At 45.2% G+C, this 18,745-nt stretch overlaps 1 protein-coding gene across 4 annotated transcripts in view; it reads right to left on the bottom strand.

Annotated features, from left to right (window-relative positions):
• The window catches only part of gyg2 (glycogenin 2), a 152,598-nt gene that overhangs the window by 96,430 nt on the left and 37,423 nt on the right, over positions 1 to 18,745 (bottom strand). For all 4 annotated transcript variants that reach the window (XM_070892530.1, XM_070892531.1, XM_070892533.1 and 1 more), the window contains exon 2: positions 2,092 to 2,236. In XM_070892530.1, coding sequence (XP_070748631.1) covers positions 2,092 to 2,236 — 145 coding nt within the window. The remainder of the gene's footprint in view (positions 1 to 2,091; positions 2,237 to 18,745) is intronic.

The raw sequence follows: 18,745 nt of genomic DNA, 5'->3' as shown, positions 1-18,745 counted from the left end.
TTTATATGCCTCTTCCTTGGATTTAATACTATCCTTAAGTTCCCTTGTTAGCCACAGTTGAGCCACCTTCCCAGTTTTAGTTTTACTCCAGACAAAGATGTACAATTGTTGAAGTTCATCCATGTGATCTTTAAATGTTTGTCATTGCCTATCCACTGACAATCCTTTAAGTATCATTTGCCAGTCTATTCTAGCCAATTCACGTCGCATACCATCAAAGTTACCATTCCCTAAGTTTAGGACACTAGTCTCTGAATTAACTGTGTCACTCTCCATCTTAGTAAGGAATTCTACCATATTATGGTCACTCTTCCCCAAGGGGCCTCGCACAACAAGATTCCTAATTTGCTAACTTTTTCTGCACCCTTTATTATCTTTTATGCCTCTATGAAGTTCCCTATCTCAGTCTCCCCCCCAAGGCTCAAGGGGCCGTGTGGCCTACTCCTGCTCCTATTTCTTATGTTCTTGTGTTATCATAGGAACAGAAGATCATCATTTAGCCCCTCGAGCCCATTCCGCCATTCAATGAGATCACGGCTGTTCTGTCACTGTACTCCATATATCCGCCTTAGCCCCAGATTCCTCAATACCTTTGCTTTACAAAAATCGATCAAGCTCACATTTAAAATTAACAATTGAGCCAGCGGAACAGAGTTTCAAACTTCTACCATTTACTTTGCGTGAAGTGTTTCCTAACTTCACTCCTGAAAGGCCAGGCTCTAATCTTTAGACTATGTTTCCTAGTCTTAGACTCTCCAACCAGCGGAAATCTGTCCCCCTTAATATCTTGAGAACTTCGATCAAATCATTCCTTAACCGTCTAAATTCCAGGGACACAACCCTACTGAGTGTGTCATCTCTCCGCGTACTTTAACCCTTGGAGTCCAAATTGTGCTAAATCGAAGAGCAGTTTTGTGCTGTGGCCCAGTCCCACTAGGAATTGGGCTGGGTGCCCAAATTCATCTCACATAGATCCTTTAGATCAGAGAGTAGAGATGTCCACCCCATCAATCAGGGCTGCATTCAAACCAAAGATGTTTCTCTGGAAAAAAAGTAGCTGCAATTAATGTCAGGAGTTAACACATTATAGCATGAAGTGAACAGTTTGAAATTCTACCATTTGGTAGTAGAAGCAAAATGGAGGCAATTTAACAAGTTATTAGGTTGGAAGCACTTGCTGTAGTAATAGAGCACTTCAATTATCTTACAAAAAAAAGAGTTATCTCTATCCTCTAAGTTGAGAAATTTGGTTTCAGTTGTAGTCTAGATTGATTCCTGGGATGAGAGGGCTGTCTTATGATGAGCGATTGTGTAGAAAGGGCCTATACTCTCTGGAGTTTAGAAGAACGAGAGGCGATCTCATTGGAACACACAAGATTCTGAAGGGGTTTAACAGGGTAGATGCCAAGAGGTTGTTTCCCCTGGCTGGTGTGACGAGAACTAAGGGTCACAGTCTCAGGATAAGGGGTCAGCCATTTCAGACACAGATGAGGAGGAATTTCTTCACTCAGTCATGTGAATCTTTAGAATTCTCTGTCTCAGAGGATTGTTGATACTGAGTCTCTGAATATATTCAAAGCTGAGGTAGATCATTTTTTTGGAGTTTAGGGGAATCAAGGGATATAGAGATTGGGTGGGAAAGTGGAGTTGAGGCCAAGATCAGATCAGCCATGATCTTATTGAATGGCGGAGCAGGCTCGAGGGGCCGTATAGCTTACTCCTGCTCAGATGTTCGTATGCTCCTATGTTCTCCAGAGGTCCCGCAGTGAATTTCTCCTCAGATGTTAACCAGTCCCTCTAGATGGACTTTGCATTCAATCCATGATGCTCCAATTACACACACTGTAGGGTGGGTTGAAATAGAGTTACCAAAAACACAAGCGGATATGCACAAACCAGGAAATGAAAAAATGAGCAGTTCAGGTGCTATTCACATTCAAACTGCTTCTGCAAGCAAAAAGACATCCTGCATTACCAGAAAACAAACTCTCCCACCAGGGCACTAAACCCAACAATGGTGAAATGCTTGACGCGTGAAAATTGGCCTTATTTTTGTTTCATGTTGAAAACAAAATAAAATGGGAGTCTTACCTCATATTGCTGGAGACCTGTGGTGTAAATAGAACCACTAGCCGTCGGGAGGTCTCGAGAAGCCTCAGAGATTGGCAGAGTACCAGAGCACCCTGGCAATAACGATCATCGGTAGCCAGAGTCACAAATGCCTGGTCTGTCACTACTGGAATAGAGAGAGAGTAAAGACAAACTAAATACCCTCCTTCACAAGATGCATCTAACAACAGGTCTAGATTAGGAGGTGTTGTGGGGGGGGGGGGGGGGGGGGGAAGAGGGGGGCGCGGAGCTTCAAGTTCTCTCTAGATAACCTATCTTTCTCTCATTCAAGAAAAAAAACAGCAACTGCTGTCAATGCACAGAAGGTCCATCAGCATCTAAAAGAGATAGGTTGATGTACATTCTAACGAAAAGGTCATTAAAACTTGTCTTTTCTTATCTAAGTGTGGACAAACATAGTGGGCATTAATACCAATTTCCTTTTTTAAAACATTTTTGGAGTTCCACCATTTACTTACCAAGAACTAGGATAGAAACCATTGATGAAAAATAATGCAATTGTTCATTAGAACAGTTCTTCCAATTATGACAACATTCTCACACAAATGATTGAGGCATCTTACATTAGCTTCATCAGATACTTACACATCACTTTTAGGGTGAAGTTATGCTGCATTTATAGGTTTTCTGCCTGCATGTGTTCAAATGCACGATAACTAATTAGACCAGTGCATTTAAAGGGACGCTATATACATAGGAGAAAAGACAGACAGACTTAGATATATACAACACCCTTCACGACTATCGGACAGCTCGAAGTGCTTTACAGCCAATGAAGTACTTTTGGAGTGTAGTCACTGTTGTAACGTGGGAAACGCATCAGCCAACTGCAGGAGTAGGCCATCTGGCCCCTCAAGCCTGCTCGGCAGCACGCTCCCACCAACAACAATGTGATGATGACCAGGTAATCTATTTTTTTCTTAGTGATGTTGATTGAGGGATAAATATTGGCCCAGGGCACTGAGGATAACTCCCCTGCTCTTTTTCGAAATAGTGCCATGGGATCTTTTATGTCCACCTGAGGGGGCAGACGGGGCCTCGGTTTAAGGCTTCATCCGAAAGGCGGCACCTCAGACATTGCAGCAGTCCCTCAGCACTGCACTGGGAGAAAGAAATGGAAGGACATGCTGATAGGGTTAGATGAAGCAAGGTGGGAGGAGGCTTAGGTGGAGCAAAACCACTGGCACAGACCAATTCGGTTGAATGGAGTGTTTCTGTTAGGTAAAATTCTATGCAAGACCAGAGTTATTCCACTATTCAGCTCTGATGCCATACAAAAACCAAGACATAGATACAGCATTGGCCTGTTGATGCATGCACAATGGTCATGTGTAATGTAAGAAATAGGAGCAGGAGTAGGCCATTCAGCCCCTTGAGCCTGCTCCACCATTCAGTAAGATCATGGCTGATCTTTCACCTCAATTCTACTTTCCTGCCCTATCCCCATATCCCTTGGTATCGCAAAAATCTATCGATCTCTCTTGAATATACGAACAACTGAGCATCACAGTTCTCTGGGGCAGAGAATTCCCAAGATTCACCACCCTTTGAGTGAAGACATTTCTTCTCCTCGCTGTCCTAAATGGCCGAGCCCTTATTCTGAGACTGTGACCCCCCCTGGTGCTATACAAAAGCAAAATGCTATGGATGCTGAAATCTGAAATAAAAACAGAAAATGCAGGAGCAATCAGCGGGTCAGGCAGCATCTGTGGAGAGAAATAGAGTTAACATTTCAGGTTGATGAGCCTTCGTCAGAACTGGCAAAAGTTTGAAATGTAATAGATTCTTAAGGACGTGCAAGTGGCACTGAAAGGGGGAGGGGAGGAAAGAACAAAAGGGAAGGTCTGGATAGGGTGGAAGGCAGGAGAGATTTGAGAGACAAAAGGGATGATGGCCCAAATTGGGATGGTAATGGCACAAGTTAGGAAACAAAAGATGAGTCTAGATAGAGTGTGAATGGCAGAATAATTACCAGCTGCCATGGGAAACAGAAAAAAATAAAATAAATAAAAAGGGGGGGGGGGGTGTAAAAAAAAAAAAGGAAAGGGAACAAAATATGGTCCGAGGTTATGTTCTGAAATTGTTGAACTCGATGTTGAGGCCAGAAGGCTGTGAATTGGCTAAACGAAAGATGAAGTGCTGTTCCTTGAGCTTGTATTGAGCTTCATTGGAACAGTGTAGGAGGCCGAGGATGGAGCGATCAGAGTGGAAGTGGAGCGGAGAATTAAAGTGACAGGCGACCGGAAACTCAGGGTCACACTTACGGACTGAACGGAGGTGTTCCGCAAAGCGGTCACCCAATCTGCGCTTGGTCTCCCCAATGGAACCTCTAGTTCTATAGTCCACAGCCAGAGGAAACATCCTCCCAGCACCGACCCTATCAAGCCCTCTAATAAAATTTGTGGTTTCAATGAGATCACCTCTCATTCTAAATGTTAGGGAACATAGGCCTAGTCAGCTCAATCTCTCCCCATAGGACAATCCCCCCCCATCCCAGGAATCAGTCTGGTGAAACTTCGTTACACTCCCTCTATGGTAAGTATATCCTTCCTTAGGTAAGGAGACCAGGGTTGAAAATCTGTTTCATTTTTCAGAGAAAGCAACGGATTAGTGCAAAACAAATGGTTTCCACGGGCAAACAAACCGTAGATTGCTTCTGCCGTTCCTGATGGCAACTATCCTGCTCTAGCAGACCAATTTACATTATACCCATGCACTTGAAAACACTAAACAATTGGGAATTAAAACAGATAACGTTGGAAACATTCATCAGGTGAGGAATCATCTGTGGAGAAAAGGGGTGTGTGAGGAAGAGAGAAGAGCTGTGAATGTTTCAGATATAACCCTTTATCAGACCTGGACATCAGAAGGGTTATACCTGAAATGTTAACTTTTGTCCCTTTCTCCACAGATGCTGCCTCACTTGCTGTGTGTTTCCAGCATTTTCTGTTTCCGAGTTCTACCATCTGTTGGTTTTGGGTTTTTAAAAAAAAAAAACAGGGTTTCACACGGAGCTACAGTGATGTAGTGGTTATTTTCTGCGTACACGCTCATGGGGATCCCCGCAAGTTGTGGGTTTAGGTATTTGAGGAGCATGCGTCTAAACCTGGCACTTACAATCTGTCAAAAATTCTCTGACTACCATTTCTGGGCCACGTGACTTTTGCATCAGTGCAAGTGGAAACTACTGCACATTGACACAAGAGAGACAGCAGAAGCATAACCTTAGGGGACCTTTTCAGATAAGAGAAGGTCACAACCTCGTAGCAATTCAATCTATGTCAAACTTTATGTGGCTAATTAAAGATTTGATTCCATTGTAACCCAGATTTTTGAAGCGCTGGAGAGGTTCATTGCTGTCTAAAAGTAACAGAGGGGTTGATGCCTTGAATATTTGAAGTCCAGATTGTCTTAAACTTCTACAGGCAAACTGAAACCAGTCAACGACATAATTTTAGAAAATCTCAAATGACAGCAATAACTTACTTATTTATAATAATTTTACTGTAATAAAACATTTCAAAGTGTGAATAAAAGAAAGTGCAAAAAAGGAGCATATATATTTCATCACCTCATGATATCCCAAAGCACTTCACAGCCAATGAATTACTTCATTTTCAAATGCAGTTCATGTTATAACGGAGTGAAACGTGAAACCAATTTGCGCACAAGGTCCCATAAAACAGCAATGCGATAAATGAAAAATGTTACTGTTTAGAGGTGTCAGTTGAGGGATAAGTGGTGGCCAGGACACGAGGAGAACCTCCCTGCTCTTGATGTCACCTGAGCGGGCAGGCATGATCGATTTAACATCTCATCCAAACAACAGCGTCTCAATCTCAGACAGTGTAGCACTTCCCTCAGTACTGCAATGAAATGCCAGCCTAGATCATGTGCGTAAGTCCTCGCATGGACAGACAGATGCATGGAGACTGTAATGTATTTGCTTCATATGTTCTTTGCTTAAGAATTCATAGCAAAACCTTGCTATTACGAACTAGTTGGTGAATTAACAAAGGTTTAACAATCACACTACACATTAACCAGTTCATCCACTAGGCTCACAACTGCATAACTCATCGTGGATGACCTAGACCCAACTGACTGGGGTTTTATTTAATCTTGTAAACATCACGTAAGTGGCTAAGCCACTCACAATGCAACAGCTCTACAACTATTTTTGTTGTAAACATCAATACAACTGCCGCCTGATTAAGGGGGGGGGGGGGGGGGAGGGGGAAAGAGACACCAAAACTGACACATTAAACAAATTACATTTTTGCCAGTAAACTTAAATCAAATTAAAATTTGGTTGCCAGGGGTGATGATGCACTCTAGTCCCTCCGGCGCCCACCTCTCGCGGAAGGCCGCGAGCATACCGGTGGACACCGCGTGCTCCATCTCCAGGGACACCCTGGCTCGGGTGTAACTGCGGAAGAGAGGCAGGCAGTCGGGCTGAACAACCCCCTCAACCGCCCGCTGCCTGGGCAACAGCTCTACAACTATTTTAAGTTGTGATCAGTAATCAAGTGTCCCCTGATTAAGGGGGGGGTCACACTACAAAAAGTTTTCAAGTGCCCTCTTGTTTTTTTTTTTTTGAGGGCACTAAAACACAATTTATACAAGTGGCCCTGGCTAAAAAGTGTGGGGGGGGGGGGGGACACTAAAAGCAGCACAATAAACAAATTAAACTTTAGACAAAAAACCATCAAATTAAAATTTGGTTGCCGGGGGTGATGATGCACTCCAGTCCCTCCGGCGCCCACCTCTCGTGGAAGGCCGCAAGCGTATCGGTGGACACCGCGTGCTTCATCTCCAGGGGCACCCTGGCTCGGATGTAACCGCGGAGGAGAGGCAGGCAGTCAGGCTGAACGACCCCCTCGACCGCCCGCTGCCTGGACCGGCTGATGGCCCCCTTGGCCGTGCCCAGGAGCAGTCCCGCGGAGGCGGCCCTCGGACCTACCCGCTCTGCAACAGCTCGACAAGCCTGTGAGCATACTCACAGGTGCATATATTACAGACATGTTTAAGGAGAGTAGGGCCAAGGCAGCTGAAGGCTCTGCCAATGATGCAGAAGCAGCAGGAGTGGGCTGTGGAGAAACATGCAGGTCAGAATCGGAGCACTGAATGGTAAGTGCAGGAATTTCGAATGGAAAGAATCTCTAAAGGTTGAGTGGGGCAAAGCGACAGAGGGATTTAAAGTGGGCAATTATTTTTAAAATTCTGTGCCATGTGGGATGCAGTAGCAATAGAGGTTGTGAAACAGGGATAGGAGTGCTGGCTGCAAGGGTCCTTGTGAAGCAAGATTGTGCAGCCTCACTCCAGTTCCTAGTGGGTATGGGCCCACAGCACAGAACTGTCCCTAATCTGCCAATCTCACCACAGATGCACCAGGAGGTGACCCGCTGAGGTTAGAGTTTTGCTGGGACTCTTCGCTTAGCTTCTAACTGCACTATAATTGACCCCTGTACCATCACTACATGTTTGAGTATTACATCAGTTCCTCGCTGGCTTGTAAGCACGTCAATCAGCCAAAACCTGGTTACAGATTGACCAGGAGCTGTAAATATATTGGGAACAAAAGAAAATCCACAGCCTGTGTTTTGAAAGTCAATGTTTGGGAAAGGAGGATGAAAACAGCAAGCTATTACAACTATTACAATCTCCACCCCCTTCTCTGTCCCCCATGCTTGCAATAACTATTGGTTTGTTCACTCTATTCAACATGATCTATCTTTCGGATGAGGAGTTAAGCCGAGGCCCCATCTGCTCTCAGGCGGATGTAAAAGATCCCATGGCACTATTTCGAAGACGAGCAGAGAAGTTATCCCCGGTGTCCTGGCCCATATTTAGCTCTCACATCAATATCCCCAAAAAGCAAATTATCTGGTCATTATCACATTGCTGTTGTGATTGGAGCTTGCTTGCGCAAATTGCCTGCTGTGTTTCCTACCTTACAACAGTGACTAACCTTCAAAAGGTTCTTCAGTGGCTGTAAAGTATTTTGGGATGTCTAGTGGTCATGAAAGGCACTATATAAATGCAAGTGGCCCAGCCTTTATCTTCTCTGCCCCTCCCCCCATCCCACCCTTACATTACACTGTACCACATTATTTCCTTTCCTTTGATCCTTTCAAAAAGGGGGTGGTGTGTGGGGTCAGGTTCACTTCTGACCTTCTGAGCGGTTCGAATCGCTCCCACTCCCTGGTTTCTAGACTTTGGATTTATTTGGAGGATGTGACAAAATGCAAGAGACAACTGGTTTGGTGCAAAGAACTTCAATTTTATTAAGGACAAGAAAATACAATGTAAAACTTATAGCCATTCAAATAAAGAACACTGTATCACACATTCAAAGGGGTTACAGAAATAACACACCTCCCACCTCCCAATTTCTAACTCTGGCTAGTTTAGACTCCAGGTCAAACAGGGACTTATGCTCACCAATTCTTTATTGCCAGTTGGCGGTGGTTCGCGATTTCGGGGTTCGCTGGACTCTGTAGGTTCTGCTTGCCATACCCCGACCGTCGTAGAGGACTTCCCACTGCGTAGTCTTCAGTTGGGTGGTGTCCGCTGATGCGGTAGGGCGTGTATTGGACTTATGGGGTGAGTACCCACTTTCTTTCGTTAGCAATAGGTTTCAAAAGTCTCTTTAGATAACGCTTCACCTGTTGGTAGTCAGGCCTAGATTGCAGAGTGGAAACTTTCGAATCTGCGGTTTCTTCTTTGAGGAGTTTTGTTTCGGAGTTGGTCAATCGCGGTGTTTTCTATGGTACCACGTGGTCGGTTGCTACCGCGATGGTGATGTCCGGAGTTACTGGGGCTGCTTTCTCTGCCGTGGTGAAGTTCTTCCTTCTTCTTCGATAGCAGGGCAGTGTGGCCCCGGGAGTGTTGTCGAGGCTGGAGAGGCTTGTTAAAATTGGTGTCTCTCCTATCTCCCTCTGATGCATTGCATACATTTTTTAACATAGGGCCCCAGTTGTGAATGTTTAAAAATGTATAGAGACATTGAAGTTGAGAACGTGGGAATTGTATAGGGACAGTATAAGCCAATAGCCATGACATCTCAGACTCGAGACTGCGAAATGTTACAGAACACTAACACATATTGAAACAAAACCCACAGCTTGCAGAAAAACCTCAAGGTCTTATTAAATCATGTTATTAACCTGAAACATTGACAGAAGGTCTTTGTTTAAAATCGGACCATGCTTGGGTCGGCTTATGAGTGGACAAAGGGAAGGAGGGATCAAAAGAGATGGGCTGAGCTGGGATGTCACTCTAGCCCTATCTTGTTATCTTTTGCCGAAAATGTATAACCATCGTGCCTTGACAATGTAACGTCACTTATCCGTAGGGAGTGTGTACGCTCGATCGAGAAAGTATATCTTCTGTCTGATAAGTCTTGCCGGCCGGTAAAATAAAGACTGCTTTGTTCAAAGCACAAGAGGTATTCGACTCAGTAATTTTACTGAACCAGATTGAGAGAAAAGAATCTACATTTACATTTGGTGTCAGAAGTGGGATCTCAACGGACGACTGCCGAAAACTTGCGAATTAAGAGCCAGACTAGCCTTGGATGAGACGAGGGGAAAGTGGCCACTGGAGTGAGTATGATTTCAATACTGCTCCAGTTTCCCCCGGTTTCAAAAGTCTGAGGAAAATTTAGCCACTCGCTGGTTCTCAGGTAGTGTCTGAACGAGATCCAGGACAATCTGGTGAATACCTTTCAAACTTAGAATAGGGATAGAGATAGGGAAATTGCGCGATGACGCAAACCAAACGGCGACTTGGAAAGATAGGTTATAGTTAGAGCTAGATAGGGATAGATGATCAATCATGGATCCAAAAATTAATAGGAAAGTAAAGAGACTCTTGTGAACATCTGTTTAAATGAGAAATGCTTCTGTGATTTTTACTGTAAAAAAAAAGCCGGGGAGTTGTGGTTTGTTTTATCTCAAACAGAATGAAAGTTTGTTTTAACCCTTCGTAGTGTTGTCCTGTATGTGGGAAGTTTAAGAGTGTGAACCTTATTGAATTACGTATATTCGGATGATAAGTTACGGAGCCAGGAAATGCACAAAGGATAGGTTTGTTGAAAAAAAAAAGAAAAACTTGTTGAAAGAAAATATTCAGAGAAGGCACAGCAAAACAACTGAGATGGATTCGAAAGGATTCAAAAAAAAAATAACACGACCTTGAGGCTGGAACAATTGAGATAACGAAAAGCAGTCCACAGCCTACGTGCCAGACTTCTCTCTAATTATGAAAAAAAAAGTAACGTACTAAATTGGTGCTAAAAAAATGTTCTGAGATTTTAAATTATGAGAAAAATTCCACTGCAGTTTAAAAAAAAAAATCACTCCTGTCCAGTTGGCAGAAAAACTCCATTAAATTAGGGCTTTCATTGACTGATTGGATTTAAACTGCGCAGTGACGCGAAAGGATAGGGAAATTTGGAGACTAAAAGAAATTAAATAAGGCTCATAAGAAATCAAATTTAGAAAATTAGGCTCACAGGGAATGAAATAGAGGATAGATGTTCAAATCAGGTATGACGTCGACCTCGTATATCACTTGGCCCGTCTCGGCACTGATTGAATTTAAATCACGCAGCAATGCGGAAGGTAGGGCCGACACGAACGCGCAGCGGCGCGAGCCTGCGGCCGAGTGGAGGGCTGACGCAGAAGCACAGCGACGCTAACGCATGGTGACACAGACGCGCAGCGGCGCGAACATGCAGCGGCGCGAGCGTGCGGCCGAGTGGAGGGCTGACGCAGACGCACAGCGACGCTAACGCGTGGTGACGCGAGACGTGCAGCGGCGCGAGCGTGCGCCCGAGTGAACGTGGGCCGACGCGAACGCACAGCAACACGAACCCATGAAATATCAAGTCAGTGCTGATTTTTGTAAGTCCGTTTATTGTAAGTTTGTTAAGTCTGTTTACTTTAAGTTGGAATCGCGCGGCGATGCGAGCCGTGGGGCGACGCGGCTTTGTGTTAGTTTAGTAAGTTTGTTAAGTCTGTTTACTTCAAGTTTGAATCCCGTGAAGACGCGAGCCACGGGGCGACGTGGCTTTGTGTTAGTTTTAGTAAAGTCTGTTTGTTTTAAGTTTGTTTAAATCGCACGACTACGTGAACGCGTAACGACACGGTAATATGAGGGACAGCGTGAAAATGGGTAATCAGTTGGATAAAACAACGGATGCGGATAGTCCGCTACAAAAGTTATGTGAGGAATTCCCTGAAAGAGCTGAAGACTTTAGAAAATTATCAGGAGCCCTGAACAAATTATTAGGAGATGACCAGTGGCCTCTAGGTGGCACTAGAAGCGTAGAGGTAGCAAAAAAGCACAGGGATTGTCAAAAATTAAAAGATGCATCACTTCTGTCAAGTTGGCAAATAAATGTTATTAAATTGGGACTCTCATTGACAGAGGGAGCACATGTTAAAACTGCAGACGTCTTAAAAAAAAAAGAATGTGCGCACGAGAAACTTACTAAGAGATCCTCTGGGACCTCTGAGAAAGGTATTGACCGACTACATAGTAAAATGGCTGGCTTTGTGTTAACCGAGGCTGATGATGAAATTGATGAGTGGTCACTGACTCAGCGCCCAACGGCGCCTCCCGCACCCCCTGGCCCCTTGCTCCAGTCCTCTTCCCAACACCCTCCACCTTACACTCCGGCAAGAGGAGTTAAAAATAACCCCATACCACCAAAGCAACAAACCCAAACTGACTCCTCATCCTCTGATAGCGATTCGGATCCCCATTTCACAAGCAATATAGCCGAAAGGACCAGATCTCACACTCGAAAGGGCAGAACTATATCTCGATATCACAGACAGTCCCGTAAATCTTCTAGTCAATCTACCAGTCCAAGTTGTGAAAGACATAGCAAACACCCCCGCCGATCGAGACGCAGAACTGTCAAGCAGTCAGACAGCTCCGAAACATCCTCCGACCTAGGAATGATTTCCAAGATCCCAAAATCCTGACACCAATTCCCTGTCAGACCAATGCCAAACCCTGATGCACAACAAGCTGCAGACCACCCCACTTTCGATGTCTATGTGATCTTCGAACAACTATTTGATTGCTCACGCTATCCGGACAAATGGAAAGGGCAGTTAGATATTATTGGCAGGAAAAGAAAGGGGAGGGGGGAGGTGCGCCCCCAACCCGGGTCAAGACTGAATACGTGACTAGAAAGGAAGAGCCATCTCGGGAGGAAGGATCAATAGAACCGCAGTGTTGCATACAGGATTGGATGGATAAGCAAGGATACGGTTATACTAAACAACCAAACGGCCCGAGCCCTGCTAATAAACCTCCCTATTGTCCCTGGCATGGTATGGGAAGAGGCCGGGACTGGGTAAGAGGAATTGACTGTTTTAATTGTGGGCAGGAAGGACATTGGAATAAAAATTGCCCCTACCGTCAGCATGGAAAAGGAAGAAGAGGAAGAGGAGGGGGGCAAGGGGGGAGAGGAGGATCTTACACTAACTTCTCCCAGAACAACCCCTTTGGTCAATTGTCCCCCGATTGACTACGCAGCTTGATTGTGCAGGGATCCTCCCCGGACGACGAACCCATTCTGAATGAGTGGCAACCCTTTTTGATAGATACGGGAGCCTTCATGTCTTCTGTACAATCAAAGCTTAAACTCCCTGCCTCTACTGAAACACAGAAACTTTCAGGATTCCTGGGACAAATCTCAACATTCCCAGTGTCAGAACCGGTTAAAATGGGTTACCAGGAAGAATCGGTGGAACATCGATTTGTTATCACAACCAATCTGGACTGTAACTTGATGGCTAGAGACCTCCTCTGCAAATTCCAGTTGCATTTGGAGTGTGGAGATGATGGGATCATTGTAAAATAGGGAACCTTTAAGCGGCAGTATTATACCACTAGAACCCCTCAGTGGTGGTCTCTGGACCTGCCGCAGGCACCCTATCACGTGACCCTAGCATACGATCCCAGTGGAAAGAATCAGGACCTGCAGAACTTTTATCAGGATCACGAAGGGGAAGTGAAGGAAATTCTATTAAGGGCTAGAGTGACTGGACCGGAAGGGAAGGCAGACTTTGTGGAAATGGACAGCCCCCAACGGTGGCACCACATATTACTCGTGAAATATTACCTCCCCACCACGCTAAAGATTTGGGAGTTATGGTGCGCCAGGCTATAGATGAGGCTGACCCTACCAGCCGGGATGTGCAAATTCCACGGGGACCCCGAGAAGGTCTTAACGACTCTGCAGCATCATACCTGACTATGTGGATCTTCATATGTGGGCAGAGGACCCCTCCCAAGTGGGTTATCACAGGCAATACCGAGTATCCACTGAGCTTTGGAGGCTAGCCGAGTCGAACCAATTTGCCAGTTTCCAGTCCCTAGCACGGCTAAACAAATGCAACAGTGTTTGGGGATGATCAATTACTGCAGATCCTGGATCCCTAATGTTGCCCTGATGACTAAGCACCTCACCCCGTATACAAATAAGTAAGGCAGCTTTGAAATAGAAACCGTAGACGTCCAAGCCTTTAAGGAACTAAAGACAGCCCTGCTGCAAGCTCCGGCTTTGGGCCGGCCCCTCTATGACCGGCCCTTTCAACTGTATTGTACAATTCTGAAAGACTGTGCTACCGTTGTCTTAACACATCTCACTCCGTAGCTGCCCTCCTGGGCCAACTGCAGACTCAACACCTTACCATGGCTAGGCAAAGTAGATATGAGATCTACCTACTAAATAATCCAAGGCTGACCTTTCGGTACTGTACTGCCATCAATCCGGCCTGTTTTCTTACTGAGCCACCCAAAGATGAGGAAGAACCCAGTCATGATTGTTTATCTTTAATTTAAGAGGCCACATCAGTCAGGGAAGATTTTGTTGATGTACCAATCGAAGATCCAGACTGTATTATGTATGTTGACGGAATTAATCCAGAAGGTACATGAATCTTAGGATACGCCATAGTAAACCAGGAGAATCAGGTCTTGGAATCTGCTGCTTTAGAAACTGCCTATTCTGCTCAACAAGCTGAACTATTCGCCCTCACCCGAGCCTGTATCTTGGCCAAAGATCTCAAAGTCAATATCTATACCGACTCTAGGTATGCCTTTGGGGTGGCCCATGATTTCGGACAATGGAAAAATAGGGGATTCCTAACCTCACAGGGGAATGAGATATCCCATAAACAGCTAGTATCTGATTTGTTGCAAGCCCTCATGTTCCCCAAACGCATTGCCATTGTCAAATGTACCGCCCACACTACCGGAAATTCTCTGGTTGATATAGGGAATCGTTGTGCTGACCAAGAGGCCAAACAGGCCTCTCGTGACTAACAGATGGTAGTGCCCAAAATTATGAGTCAGACTAAAAATCCTGCGAAGGATAAGTTAGCCTCGGAAAAACCAATGCCAACCATCCAAGATGTTATAAAAGCACAGGAGGACGCTTCTGAAAAAGATAAACTGTTGTGGAAATATTATGGATGTACTTATGACAATGTTTCTAAACTCTGGACCACTCCCGCGGAACAGACTTGCATGTCTGACGAGTTGGCTCTATGGGTTATTGATTGTATGCATTTTGCTACTCATTGTGGAGCAAGAACCACGAGTGATACACTTTTGGCTACTTGGTGGCACCCTAGACTCCAGGCACTCGCCCAGAACATCAGTAGTCGTTGCCTGATTTGCCAGCAACATAATCCAGGGAAGGGAGTCCCCTGTGATTGGGGTAAAACGCCCCTACCCGAAGGTCCCTTTGAGACATTTCAGTTGGACTACATTGAGTTGCAAAAAGTTCAGTGTTACAAATATGTGTTAGTAATAGTAGATGTGTTTAGCAGATGGATTGAAGCATACCCTACCCTGGACAATAAGGCTCAAACTGTTGTTAAGGTGTTAATGAGGGAAATTGTTCCTAGATATGGTATCTCAGCTCGACTGATGACCACCTATGTTCTTTCTCTGACTCAGGCTCTGCGACTAGTTCACAACCAGGTTCAAGATGCTCACCTCGACCTCCCAGTTTTACCCGAATTGTCCCTCGTGGCACCAGGGAAGTATGGATTCGGAAGGGATTAGAGCCACAATGGGAGGGGCCTTTTCAGGTGTTACTCACTACCCCCACTGCAGCCAAGGTTGAGGGGAAAAGTGCCTGGGTTCACCTGCACCACTGCAAGCTCACCACCCCCTAACGAACCTATTTTACTGGTTATTCTAACTCCTGTTTCTGTTCCAGACTTCCTCTTCTCCATAGCTGAACAAGGCCATTGGCATCCTAATTGGAACGTGGACCAGTTTGAACTTTTACCCGTAGTGATAGACAGCCAGCTACACCGACGGTGACCTGAGAAGAGAGATGGGAAAACTGAACTCTTTTAATCAGCAAAATAATTGGACTATTTATCTGAATCCTGAGCCATAAGATGAAACTGTCTGTATGCCACAGTCTGTATAATAGTGTTGATATATGACAGTTTCGGCGCATGGGAGGGGAGACATGCGCAAAATGGGAACTTTTCTAGATGTTGGGTGTGTTCACATTCCCTATACATTTTACTCCTAGAATGATCCTAAGTGTTATCATGGAATGATAAAAGGGGGGAATGTGAATGTTTAAAAATGTATAGAGACATTGAAGTTGAGAACGTGGGAATTGTATAGGGACAGTATAAGCTAACAAACAATTCATGGAGGAATAGCCATGACATCTCAGACTCGAGACTGCAAAATGTTACAGAACACTAACACAAATTGAAACAAAACCCACAGCTTGCAGAAAAATCTCAAGGTCTTATTAAATCATGTTATTAACCTGAAACATTGACAGAAGGTCTTTGTTTAAAATCGGACCATGCTTGGGTCGGCTTATGAGTGGACAAAGGGAAGGAGGGATCAAAAGAGATGGGCTGAGCTGGGATGTCACTCTAGCCCTATCTTGTTATCTTTTGCCGAAAATGTATAACCATCGTGCCTTGACAATGTAACGTCACTTATCCGTAGGGAGTGTGTACGCTCTATCGAGAGAGTATATCATCTGTCTGATAGGTCTTGCCGGTCGGTAAAATAAAGACTGCTTTGTTCAAAGCACAAGAGGTATTCGACTCAGTAATTTTAATGAACCAGATTGAGAGAAAAGAATCTACATTTACACAGTTATACCTTGGGAGCTGTTCTAATCTTTGCGCCAAATCAGGCCTGGTTCTTTGTTCAATTTTTGGCGGGCTTGAAATCTCAGTCATATTTTGGCGGCCCCTATTAATGTCTCGGATGTGTCGATCTTTTAAATTTGAATCTTGATGGGGAAAAATTAGCTTTGGTATTTGCAATGTCTGCCTAGGCCTGGGTTCTCCATGCGGGCTGGATGTACCATTGTCATTTTGTATGCGCTGGAATGGGTTTCCTGCTCAGGGTGATGGCTGGCTATCGTGGGGTTGATTGTTGCTATGTTAGTATCTCCTGGGGAGAAGGGTTTGAGAGTTTACACAATTCCCCAGACAACTTGTTTTAGCTTCAATACCCCAGACAGTTTCAATACTCAAAACTGGTTTCTTTTGAAGGCTAGTTCCTTTAGTTCTTAGTCCTTCCCACATGGACTCAATCTGCCTTGTAAAATCCCAAATTCGATTAAAACTTGTAGTTTCTTCCACGTGCACTTTAGGATCTCAACTTTCTGGTTGATATTGGAAAGGAAGTTTAATTTGGAACTGAGTCCAACCACTGGGGGGGATTTCCCATGAATTTTGCAACCTTACACTATGTCTTAAAAATACAAAGAAACCTAGAATCTTACAGCAGAGGGGCCATTTGGCCCATCATGCTTTGAAAGAGCTATCCAATTAGTCCCACTTGCCTGCTCTTTCACAATGCCCTGCAATTTAAAGTATTTATCGAATTCCCCATTGAAAAAGTTACTGTTGAATCTGCTTCCACCAAACTTTCAGGCCACGCACTCCAGATCATAATTGGCTGTGTAAAAAAAAAAAATCCTCCTCTTCCCTCTGGTTCTTCTACCAATTACACAAAATCTGTGTCCTCTGGTTACTGACCCTTCTACCAGTGGAAACAGTTCTTCTTTATTTCCTCCAGCAAATCCTTTCATGATTTTGAACACCTCCCATTAACCTTCTCCGCTCCACGGAGAACAATCCCCGCTTTCCTCGTCCTTCCACGTAACTGAAGTCAATCAGCCCTGGCACCATTCTGATAAGTCTACTCGGCACATGACTTGATCCTGGTAGTACAAGTTTACAGTCACAGATTGCCGTAAAGAAGAAAAAAAAAATCGGTCTGCAGGTGGAATGTAGAATCCAGCCGTGAACATTAATATTTCTCGAATGCACATGAGAAACGTCGGAGGGGTGAAAATGTAACGGCCGTGATCAAAGTTCCAGTTGAGTGCTGCATGGCCGGGCAGTGTTCGAGGTCCTGCTCAAGCCACTTGCCGGCTTCACGATGGGAAAACAGGCGCTTGCATGGAGATTTGTATGGCCCGTGAAAGAAGCCATGCACCAAGAAAAAAAACATAACAGGGAACACCAGTCATGATCCCAGGACCATGCCACTGGAGCCAGTCAGGGTAGTCGTGCAGCACTTGTGTTACACGAGACTCCCAAAGCAAGCGCTCTACTTGGAACTCCTTCACAACAAACGAGCCAAAGGTGGGCAGAGGAAACGTTAGAGACACCCTCAAAGCCTCCCTGATAAAGTGCAACAACCCCACTAACAACTGGGAGTCCCTGGCCAAAGACTGCCCCAAGTGGAGGAAGTGCATCCGGGAGGGCGCTGAGCACCTCGAGTCTCATTGCCGAGTGCATGCAGAACTCAAGCGCAGGCAGCGGAAAGAGCATGCGGCAAACTTGTCCCATCCATCCTTACCCTCAACCACTGTCTGTCCCACCTGTGACAGGGACTGTGGTTCTCGTATTGGACTGTTCAGCCACCCAAGGACTCATTTTTTTTTTTTAAAAAAGAGTGGAAGCAAGTCTTCCTCGATTCTGAGGGACTGCCTATGATGGTGGGTGTTGAACTTTGCCCTGCCTATGTGTGGGGGGGGGGGGGGGGAAAAGAACACATCACCTGGAGGCCCACAGCCAAGAACATAACTCAGGGGGTGACTCTGGCTATTGTAAGTGGACACAACTTACACATGCAGAGTGTACCTCAGTGCACCTGATGTTTCTGAAAACACTGCAAGTGACCATAGCAACACCCTGGGAACATTCCAGTCGGGTTTGGCACTCATCCAGTTGCTGCTCCGCAATTATTTGACGCAGGAGTGAGGAATCTGTACCATCTACAAGATGCACTGCAGCAACTCGCCAAGGCTGCTTCAACTGCACCTCCCAAACCCGCCACCTCTATCAGCTAGAAGGACAAGGGCAGCAGGCGCAAGGGAACACCATCACCTCCAAGTTCCCCTCCAAGTCACATACCATGAGACTTGGTAATATATCACCATTCCTTCATCGTCGCTGGGTCAAATTCCTGGAATTGAGGGGGCTTGACAAGGTGGATGCAGAGACGATGTTTCCACTGATAGGAGAGACTAGAACTAGAGGGCATAATCTTAGAATAAGGGGCCACCCATTTAAAACTG

This window comes from Pristiophorus japonicus, chromosome 10, assembly GCF_044704955.1.
Source record: "Pristiophorus japonicus isolate sPriJap1 chromosome 10, sPriJap1.hap1, whole genome shotgun sequence".
Lineage (NCBI taxonomy): Eukaryota > Metazoa > Chordata > Chondrichthyes > Pristiophoridae > Pristiophorus > Pristiophorus japonicus.
This window is presented reverse-complemented; position numbering and strand designations above follow the sequence as displayed.